Genomic DNA, 11,704 nt, shown 5'->3' with positions numbered 1-11,704 from the left:
GCCACTGCAAACTCCCCCCTTATTTCAGTTCTTTTGACAGACTTGCATTTTAGCCAATCAGTGCTGACTTCTAGGTAACTTCACGTGCATGAGCACAGTGTTACCTATATGCCACACATGAACTAACACCTTCTAGTGGTAAAAAACTGTCAAAATGCTTTCAAATAAGAGGCGGCCTTCAAGGTCTAAGAAATTAGCATATGAACCTCCTAGGTTTAGCTTTCAACTAGGAGTATTAAGGCAACAAAGCAAAATTGGTGATAAAAGTAAATTGGGAAGTTGTTTAAAAGTTACATGCCCTATCTGAATCATGAAAGTTTATTTTGGACTAACATGTGCCTGTAAAGGGGGAAATTTGCCCGTTTATGGTTGCATGTTAAATAACCAGCCATTATAGGTGGCTGGTTAATGGTACCGCAAGCTTGCGGTTTTACTTTGTGCTAAGTGCAATTAACCAGAGATCAGACCTTTTGGTTGACTATAAAAAGTTGCCACCAAAATAGAGGATAGTTCTTTTAAGTAAATATGAGCATTTTTTATTTTATAAACTACATAAAGCCGTTATAAAGGGTTAAAGTGAGGGGATGGGGGTGGGGTGCCTTTACATGGAGGTCAATGGGGGATTGTGTTTTCACTAAAATTATATTTGAATATGCTTATACTTATGTGTTTAAATGTGTGTATATATTATACACATATAAACACATACATATATATGTATACAAGTGTGTGTGTGTGTATATATATATATATACTGTATATATTTGCACGATTTGCCTGCTGTGCTAGGTAGTTTGCTGTGGCTGCCAGCATGAAAATGAGGCTCCCTTTGAAGCCTATAGAAGTGTGCTCTCATGAGCGATTAACTTCCTGGCAATTGCGCCGCAGCTGTAATACCAACGCACATTTCCGTACACTGGAATTACTGAGTGGAGTGCAAATATTGCTCTCGGTAAGCGCGATATTTCGCTCCACTCATAATCTAGCCCACAGTGGGGCTGCTGTTTGTGTGTTTGACATTCAATTCACATCTCAATCTTTGTGTAACTCTTTTATGTATATTGGTGTCAATCTCTGTAAGGTGAGCTAGCATGTGTTTTGCAATAGAGCACTGCCCCTTTACACACTGTAGCTACTGTTGATTGTCACTAGGCAACTGGAAAGAGTCCTTGCAACTGACAGGAAGCATAGCTGTTTGTGTGTGTGATAGAGGGAGTAGAACGTTTTGTGTAGCAAACATTGCTGAGTATTTTTACTATGGTGCTATAAATGTAATCTGAGTTGCTGTGCTATGCCTTTGAGAGGACTTTTCTACATAGAGGTGCAGTTTTGTCACTTACTTTCTCCATTTTTTGTTGTTGTTGAGAGAATAACCCAATAATTTTCCAACAATGAGTTCTCCTCCAGGAGTGCAGTTGGCTCCCCAAGCAAGAAATGTAATTGTGTTCAGAAATGGGGACCCATTCCACTCGGGGCGCAAGATGGTGGTGAATGACAAACAGTTTCAGACATTTGAAGCTTTCCTAAATGAAGTCACCAACTCCGTCCAGGCTCCTGTTGCTGTGCGTAGCATCTATACTCCATGCAATGGTCACCGAGTCACCAGCCTTGGGGATCTACTTAATAAGAGACAATATGTTGCAGCAGGGTCTGAGAAGTTCAGGAAGCTTGAGTAAGTATAGAGTTATACTGTATGTTTTAAATTCAATTTTATTTATATATATATATATATATATTTGTACCTCATGTTAAAGGGACATAATACTCAAAAAAATATATATATATATATCTTCTTTCTAAAAGAGACTGTTTCAAAATGTGTACTGCTTTGTTTTTGGACATTCATGTGCTGAATAAACAATTTTTTTTGTTGGAGCTGTTTCTGTCAATCGGTGAGCAGTAAAGTCCCTGGACGCAGTTGTACACAATCATGCACTTTCTGGTAGTTTCACTGTAAATTTAAACCGCTTTTATTATTTGAAGAAAAAATGTTTTTAATGTTTTCATATGCATGATAGAAAATATTTAAGTAATATGACACTAATGTGGGTATGTATGTGTGATATGCAGATTTGTTACAAGGGGGGGTAAATCTGGACAGTTGCAAACGTATACCTCACAAATAAACCACTAAGATATTTTCCATTTTTTCCCCCCACTGCATTTTAACAGCTATCTACGCACTGGCATGAAACCTGCTTCAAAAATTGGGGATAACCAGTCTGTGAGTAAATGAAGCATGTATATTTCCATACACACACATAGGCATTTGCAACTATTTACTTTGTCTCCCCCTAGCCTTGTATACATTTAAAGGTAGGAAAAAAAACAACTTCTTACAAACATTTTGCTACAGAAGATTGCTAAAATTCTAAGGTAAATTGTGTCAATTATTAAGTTTTCTTTACCTTATCATCACCATTAAAGGGACATGAAACCCCAAATTTTTCTTTCATGATTTAGGTAGAACATAATATTTTAAACAACTTTCCAGTTTACTTCTATTATCAAATTTGCTTCATTCTCTTGGTATCATTTGTTGAAGGAGCAGCAATGCACTACTGGTTTCTAACTCAACACATGGATGAGCCAATGACAATCGGAATATATATGCAGCCACCAATCAGCAGCTAGAACCTAGGTTCTTTGCTGTTCCTGAGTTTAGATGAATAAACCTTTCAGCAAAGGATAACACGAGAAGGAAGCTAATTAAATTATAGAAGTACATTGGAAAGTTGTTTAAAATGTTATGCTCTATCTGAATCATGAATGTCTAATTATGACTTTACTGTCCCTATAATGACCACCTATAATGCTACAAAAGAGTCCTCCACCCCCTCTTACTCTTATTTTGTTCCTCTGCATACTAAATCAGTATCAAGGTGTGGAGCTCCCAGGCAAACGCCTATTTTGGGTGCAGTGTTAAGAAAAAGGAAATATCTATTATTTCTTGTAAACACTTAATAAATATGAACCAATTTATATTTTTTAACCATACATAATCTCTGAGGGTACCTAGAAAACTGCCAAAAAAAAAAAAATGTTCCTACAATCCAAAGTTATAAGCACCTGAAAAAGGTTTAATATTTACTGTACATAATATATAATACATATGTGATATTTTATCTATATCAGTGTTTCTCAACTCCAGTCCTCAGGACCCTTAACAGGCCAGATATTCATTATAGCTTAACTAGAGCACAGGTGAAATAATCAGCTAATCAGTAACCATGGTTACTAACCTGCTCTCACCCTTCAGATGATTATTTCACCTGTGCTCTAGTTAAGATATTATGAAATTCTGGCCTGTTAAGGGTACTGAGGACTGAAGTTGAGAAACGCTGATTTTCTCTCTCACTCTCTCCCTAGTTAACTTATGGCGATTTGCCACCTGGTTGCAGCTTTTTTTTTTTTTTTGATCAGCAATGCTTTTCACAGAGTAGAACATTCCGGAAGTATATCAGTCTGATACTGCCTATTAAGGTCAATCCAGAGCCAAAATACCAGGCAATTCCTCTCTGAACAAGAAACATTAGACATGGACTTCTTGCCCAATGTATTTAGAGGGATATGGCTGCACCTCACTGATGAGGCCCAAAGGAGGCAAAAACGATTGTCAGGGGTTGTCATTTCTCTTGTTCAGAGGAGAATTGCCTGGTATTCTGGTGCTGGACTGACCTTGTTAGGTGGGATTAGACTGATATACTACAGGAAAGTTCTCCTCTGTGAAAAACACAATTAGTCTAAAACATTGTTTCTCAAGTACCCCCAGTTTTCATTATAGCTGAACTAGTGCGCAGGTAAGATAATCAGCTGATGGGTGAGAGCAAGTTAGTAACCATGGTGTTACTGCTCAGCTGATTACTTCTCGTGTACACTGGTTCAGCTATAATGAATACCTGGCTTGTTGGGGGTACTTAAGGACCTCGGTTGAGAAACACCGAGAGCTAGCGGGGGTGTCAGCTAGCGAACATGACAGGTGAAAGATTATTATGCACCACTTTGAAGGCTTCTCCTATTCCTGCTATCACAGCCCCTTTGGATTTCATACACCTTGCCAACACACTTACTAGTTGATGAAGTCCACAGCTTGTGTTTTAAGTTGGTCTTCCCTAGGTGGTAACCAGGCCATAGAACAAGCCACTGAACTGTTGTTTGTTCCTGGCAGACAGCTTATCTTTCTGCATGTGTATATACACAGACACACTTGTTCACTCACTCACTTTTGTCTGGATTTACTGCATTGTTTTAGACAAGTTGTTTTTGTGAGATCAGATGGGTCAGTTTGGTCCTTTGTGAGCTTCATTAAAAGGCCATTATAGTGCAAACATTAAATGCTGTAAATCGTTAGAGCATGTAATGTAAGCACTTGCAATCCTAGAGTTGCAGAGTCACTAGTGATTAAAGCATGTCATGTTTGTACAATAATGGCCCTATAAAAATAATGTAATTCAAAGTTATATAGCTTTTGATGGCATGTTTGCTACATTTCACATTGATGAAGAGAATAATGCAGTTCGATGACAAGTAGTCAGCAGCTTGTATACATTTCATACTTGGGGGTCAATTTATCAAATGCCGGGCGGACATGATTAGCTGCAGTGAATCATGACCGCCCGACATCGCTAAATGCAGACGGCATACGCTGTCGTCATTTAACATTGCACAAGCATTTCTTGTGAAATGCTTGTTCAATGCTGCCCCATGCACATTTGCGGCCAATCGTCCGCTAGCAGGGGGTGTCAATCATCCCGTTCGTGGTGGACAAGTTAAGGGGCAGAGCGGTCTTACGACTGCTGCTTCTTAACTTAAGTTTCAGGCCGACCTTAAAGTGTCAGTAAACCTTAAAAATAATGTTATAATTCTGCACATTATTAAGTTAATAATGTTGTTTAAGATATTGTTTGTTATCTTATTTTGATAATTACATTGAAGGTCATTTTATAGTAATATGAAATTCAGTTGCTACAGGCAAAATAGCAGAACCTCCCAGGAAAACTCTTATTAGGGATATAAAGAGAAGATTATGGACAATGCAACTTTTATTCCAGTGTTAAGTTGTTACGCTATATCTATCACATAGTGCAGAATTATATAACATTATATTAGCCAAACTTTATAAAACCTAATATACCCTTTTAATTTTTTTAAAAAAAACGGCTGTTTTACGGACCCGCTCTCTGTGCTCTTCTGAGCGGGTCTGTTTGTTTCACACAACGCATCGGGCCAGCTGTATAGTCGCAGCCCGGCCCGACCGCGCCATTATACACAGTGCAGCTCGCTCCTGCTGTCAGACAGAGCAGGAGCGAGCTGCACTTAGTGTTATGGCGCGGTCGGGCCGGGCTGTGACTATACAGCTGGCCCGATGCGTTGTGTGAAACAAACAGACCCGCTCAGACCCGCTCAAACAGCCGTTTTTAAAAAAAAATGAAAAGGGTATATTAGGTTTTATAAAGTTTGGCTAATATAATGTTATATAATTCTGCACTATGTGATAGATATAGCGTAACAACTTAACACTGGAATAAAAGTTGCATTGTCCATAATCTTCTCTTTATATCCCTAATAAGAGTTTTCCTGGGAGGTTCTGCTATTTTGCCTGTAGCAACTGAATTTCATATTACTATAAAATGACCTTCAATGTAATTATGAAAATAAGATAACAAACAATATCTTAAACAACATTATTAACATTTAAGATTAAAATATTTGACAAACGTCTCTCCCCCTATTGTGCTCAGTCTAGTTCATTTTTTTCAGAATGTAAATTTGATTACATCTACAATTTACACTTTATATTTTCTATAGCATGGGATACAAATGAAAAATTTGTGGGGTTTTTTCAGCTCTGAATACTCATAAAAACCTTTACCCCTGTAGAACTCCTTGATATGTCTCAGTGATTGCAAAATGATCTCAAAATAGACACATTTTTACAAAACTATTGAAAAATAATAGTATACAAAACTAGCAGTGAATATAAATTGAATTACATTGCTATAACAGTTTTGTTGTTTTATTTATATTCTCTTCAACCAGAGAGTTTTATTCAATTTAGATCAGTGTCATTAACAGTTTCATCTTGATCACAGCCTTTCATGTTATATTTTGTTGACGAAATTATAAGAGACAAGTGACCTATGCTGAGAACAATGAAATATTATCTTTGTTTTCTTAGACCGAACAGCCAGCCTTACGCAAAACTGGCTTCTCCAATCGCTGGAAGACTGACACCCATCTACCATGTATAATTCAGTGAGTACAGTCATTTTGTTTTGGAAGGGGAACCAGAAAGAATGAAAGTGTAAATGGGAGATCAGTCTGATGATCAGAAAGAGAATAAAATGAAAGAAGATAGACTAGAAGGTGCTATATGATTTAAAGTGTGACAGTCATTTGTTTGTACTGCTGATGTAACACTGCATGGTAAATAAGACGGCTCTAACTAGTTAAGATTTTTTTTAGAAATGTTTGTCTCTTTTTGTTTCCTCTTGTCTCCTTTCATATCTACATCACCCTCTCTACATGGCATCTACATTTTTCTTCCTCATTTCTCTTCACAGCTGTCCACATCTTTTTCACATGTTACAATCTCTTATATTTCTCTCTGCTTCAGTGTATTCCGTAATGGTGACCTAATGACTCCTCCATTTCGAGTTCTTCTGCCCCCAAGTATTCTGAGGGAGTGGGAACTTGTCCTGAGTTTGTTAACCCAGAAGGCCAGTTTGTACAGTGGAGCTGTCAGGAAGTAAGTACTAGGCCAATAAATAAACAATGGGTATCTAAGCAATACTGAGTTAGAATGTGTTTTTTGTACTCTTGCCCTTGGCACATTTTTTTAATGTTATGAAACATTTTATTCTCTTGCTATCATTCTCAATGAGTAAAAGCTTTGTAGGCATATATGAGCTCAGGAACATGCACGTATGTTTATCATTATATGGCAGCAGTGTTTAAAATTGTACCAAACACTGCTGACACAAAATCAAAAAAGGTTACCAATAGCACAAAGCAAATTTTGATAATAGAAATAACTTGGAACATTCGCCTACTCTACCTCGATCATGAAGGTTTAAAAGGACATTCTACTTGAAAATGTTTGTTTAAAAAAGATAGATAATCCCTTTATTACCCATTCCCCAGTTTTGCATAACCAACACAGTTATATTAATATACTTTTTACCTCTGTGATTCCCTTGTATCTAAGCCTCTGCAGACTGCCCCCTTATCTCAGTTCTTTTGACAGACCTGCATTATAGCCAATCAGTGCTAACTCATAAATAAGTCCACAGGATTGAGCACAATGTTATCTTTGGCACACATGAACTAGCGCTTTCTAGCTGTGGAAAACTGTCAAAATGCAGTGAGATAAGAGGCGGCCTTAAAGGGCTTAGAAATTAGCATATGAGCCTACTTAGGTTACACTTTCAACAAAGAATACCAAGAGAACAAAGCAAATTTGATGATAAAAGTAATTTGAAAAGTTGTTTAAATTGCATGCCCTATCTGAATCATGAAAGCTTAATTTTGACTAGACTGTTCCTTTAATTTTTACTTTACTGGTTCTTTAAATTGTGTTTACCAGAAATTCTATTAGAAGCAATCAGTTGTTCTTGACAATAACAAATTTAAATAAAATGCTATACAATTTAGTAATTTATGTTGTAAACCAATAAAGTTTATTGCTGCACTCTTTTGACTAACGAAAGTGAACTTAATAGGGGATAAATATCAATGCACGCTGCCAATATCATATGTTAACCCTTTTAGGCATCTGAAATAAAATCCTGAATCAGAGAATCCACATACTTTTGCTTCAATCATTTCATATCAATATTTATTTTTACTTAAAGTATCTGTGTGTGTGCTTATATAGAGGATTAAACAGGAAAAGCAATGGTTCTATAGGCTTGGAGGAAAAGAGTGTACTGAGGCAAAAATCAATGTTCAAATACAAAAGAAGGAACAAGAAGACAGAACAGCTCATAAAGGGAAGTATTAAGAAAGATGTATCTAGAGCTGTTTTTTATGCTGGGTAATCGTGTGTATATGTGATGACCTGGTATGACTGTTGTTGAAGGCTCTGTGGATCATCAAGAGCAGCTTGAATATTTCATGCTATTGTATGAGTAGCCAGTGTAATCAGTTCTGATATGTGGTCAAGATTCTTTCCTGTGATTATTTGAGCTGTAGTGATTTGTACTTAGACTGTTATTCTTACATATAGATCACTGTTGTAATCAAGCAGAAAAATTGCAAGAATGTCAACAGCTTTCAATTTTGGGTCTAGTAGGTGTGATACCGTAGATACTAGAGTATAGCGCCACCCGAGTATAACGCGAAATATAGAAATTTATTATGGAAATGGGAGAAAAGTTCAAGATGCAAATATAACGTGAGGAGCAATGTAATAGAAAGCTATAGTAATTGAGTATTGAGTAATAACAAACACCACCATATCAGTATATAAGTGTATAAATGCCCCTTAGCAGTGTGTGGACACCTCAGCTATACGAGTCAAACTAAGCCTGAGTTAGAATAAAACAATGAAATATAATATTTGGGACCCCTTCAGCATCTGAAGATTAGGGTACTCACCCACTTTCACCAGTTTATCGATATGGGAAGCTCGTACAGCAACTGTAAGACTGAGAGACAGAAGAGCTGCAGCAGTTTCTAAGCACTTGTGGTGAGCTGCCAAAACTCCGGAGCACATAGGTGTGAATAGCACGCCTCCGCTCTCTTCATAGCGCATCACCACCATGTTGTATCTGCAAGAGTGCACCCCCAGCCTGACACACTGCGTGCTGACAAGCAGCAGAAAGTACTGACGGACCAGAAGTGCGCCCCACAGAAAAAGCTTGCCAAATAAAATAATTTAAAGGGCTTTTCACAATACAAAAACCCAAACAGTGTTGCTCAAGCTGCCAATCTGTACAGTAAACAAGCACGCCACATAATACAACTGAAAGTGTCATTAATAGAAAAAAAACTGTCAGTCCGACACACACAGTGCTGCTCCAGCAGCTCATTTCATGTTGCTTAGAGACAAAATATAAATAAAGATAGTCTGCTCCGCAAGAGAGCATTACTGGTGTGGGACATGTTTAGTGCACATCAGATTAAAGGAAATGTCTTGAATATACCGCAACCCCTCCAATTTGTATCTTATTTTTGGTCACAAAAATCTTGCGTTATACTAGACTATCTACAGTATGCTGTACATCATGAACCTTATCCTTACCGCTAACTATGGTTACTTTAATTTGAGAAATATTTATTATCACTCCATGACTTTTTACCTGTTTTGAGGTTGGTATAAGTGAGGTAGAATAATTATCAGATGCTTGCAGATGCGTAGTTTTTTTAAAGAGAATGCTGTTAATAAATAAGGCTTAATATTTATTATAAATAATAAAAGTAGTTTTAACACCCTAAGCAAAATGTCCATCATCCTTGTTTTATATACTTAGGCCAGGTGAGAGACATGGTGGCGGTGTTGGCATCTTACTCTCCCCCTCCTGCTCCTATCAGTACTTATCTCCATTTCCATCTCTCTCCTTTTCTTCCTTTGAAGTTCACTGCATTCACCTGTTCTCCCCCCTCTCTCTCTGAGTGGCAGTTATCTATCACCCCCCCCCCTGGATCAACCTCCCAATTCTTTGACAACTTTGCTGCCTGGCTTCCTCACTTTCTCTCTACAAATACACCTAACCTAATTCTGTGGGACTTCAACATCCCTATTGACAACCCATCTGCCCCTGCTGCCTCTAAACTTCTCTCACTCACTAACTCCTTCGGCCTCTAACAATCCACCCTATTCCCTACCCACCGCGATAGACACTCAATTGATCTGGTATTCTCCTATCTCTGCTCTCTCTCTCTGATGTTGCCTGTCGCCCATTTCCCATCTCAGACCACCATCTGCTCACCTTTAATCCTAATATAGATGCTAAACCCACTCCACCCCACACCAGTAGAAATCTGCTCACTGTGGACCCTCCCCAACACTCCAATCCTTTTCAAATATGCCTTACCCACACTTCCACGATATCCTGCCCTGACCTTGCTATAACCCACTATAACAATACTCTCTCCTCTGCACTTGACACTCTCGCTCCACACCAACTTCGCAAAGCTCCAGCCCTGGCAATCTCAACAAACACGCCACCTACAAAAATGCTCCCACACTGCTGAACGTGCCTGGAGGAAATCCCGCTCTGAACCTGATTTCAAGCACTATAAGTTAATTCTTTACTCTTACACTTCTGCCCTTTGCTTAGCTAAGTAAACCTACTTCTCTTCTCTTATATCTACTCACTCTTCAAACCCTAAAAGACTCTTCTCCATTTTCAACTCTCTCCTCTACCCACCTGCACCACCCCCCTCATCTGCATTCAGTGCTCAAGACCTTGCTGACTACTTATTCAATAAAACACTTGCCATCCAAAGAAACATCCCAACACAAACCTGCAATCTCCCAACTTCGCACCCAGTCACCCCCTTCTGCCACTCTCTGCACCCTCCTCCCAACCACTGAGAGTGAAGTGGCTTCCCTTTTGTCTTCCTCACACCTTACTACCTGCCCACTTGACCCTATTCCTTCACATCTAATTCCTCCTCTGTCTCCCACCCTCACTCCGGCTCTTACTCACATATTCAACCTATCCCTTTCTACCAGCTCATTCCCTGCTTCCTTCAAACATGCAAAGGTCACCCCCATCCTTAAAAAAACCCCTCCCTTGACCCTAACTCCCCTGCAAACTACCGCCCCATATCACTGCTCCCGCTAGCTTCAAAATTCCTTGAAAAACTAGTTTTCAATCGCCTAACCCAATTCCTGTCCTCCAACTCATTGCTCGACCCCCTGCAATCTGGCTTCCGTCCCCAACACTCAACTAAGACTGCCCTCACCAAGGTTACTAACAATCTCCTTTCTGCTAAAAAAAAAAAAGGCTACTACTCTATACTAATCTTACTTGACCTCTCTGCTGCCTTTGACACTGTTGACCATCCCCTTCTCCTACGGTTTCTCAGCTCTCTTGGGCTCTGTGACACTGCCCTCTCCTGGATTCACTCTTATCTCTCTAACAGATCCTTCTCCGTCTTTTTTTACTGGTGACTCGTCCTCTCTATTGCCTCTGTCTGTTGGAGTACCTCAAGGCTCTGTCCTGGTTCCTCTACTCTATATGCTGATGATACCCAGATCTATCTTTCCACCCCTGCACTCTCTCCTTCTGTCAATTCTCACATCAGCGACTGCTTATCTGGCATTTCCTCCTGGATGGCCTCTCAACACCTAAAAATAAACATGTCCAAGACCGAATTACTTCTAATTCCCCCCCCCTCTAACTCTACTCCAGTTTCTAATTTTTCCATCTCTGTTGGCAGCACCACTATCTCGCCATCACCCCAAGTCCGCTGCCTCGGAGTCACGCTTGACTCAAATCTGTCCTTCATTCCCCACATCCAATTGCTCTCTTCATCCTGTCGCAACCACCTACGCAATATCTCCAACATTCGTCCGTTTCTGAGTGCTTAAACTACTAAACAGCTAATCCATTTCCTGGTAATTTCCCGACTTGACTACTGTAACAACTTACTAACTGGCCTACCTCTTTCCCGCCTCTCTCCCCTCCAATCCATACTAAATGCATCTGCCAGGCTAATCCACCTCTCTCGACACTCTGTTTCTGCTGCACCT

At 39.2% G+C, this 11,704-nt stretch overlaps 1 protein-coding gene across 1 annotated transcript in view; it reads left to right on the top strand.

Annotated features, from left to right (window-relative positions):
- The first annotated feature begins 1,391 nt into the window (after positions 1-1,391).
- Positions 1,392-11,704, top strand: part of DCDC2B (doublecortin domain containing 2B) — a 51,045-nt gene continuing 40,732 nt past the window's right edge. Inside the window, 4 exon segments of the mRNA XM_053705394.1 lie at positions 1,392-1,672; positions 2,173-2,224; positions 6,179-6,255; positions 6,617-6,748. Coding sequence (XP_053561369.1) covers positions 1,392-1,672; positions 2,173-2,224; positions 6,179-6,255; positions 6,617-6,748 — 542 coding nt within the window.

The sequence above is a fragment of the Bombina bombina genome, chromosome 3 (assembly GCF_027579735.1).
Source record: "Bombina bombina isolate aBomBom1 chromosome 3, aBomBom1.pri, whole genome shotgun sequence".
NCBI classification, from domain to species: Eukaryota; Metazoa; Chordata; class Amphibia; order Anura; family Bombinatoridae; genus Bombina; species Bombina bombina.
This window is presented reverse-complemented; position numbering and strand designations above follow the sequence as displayed.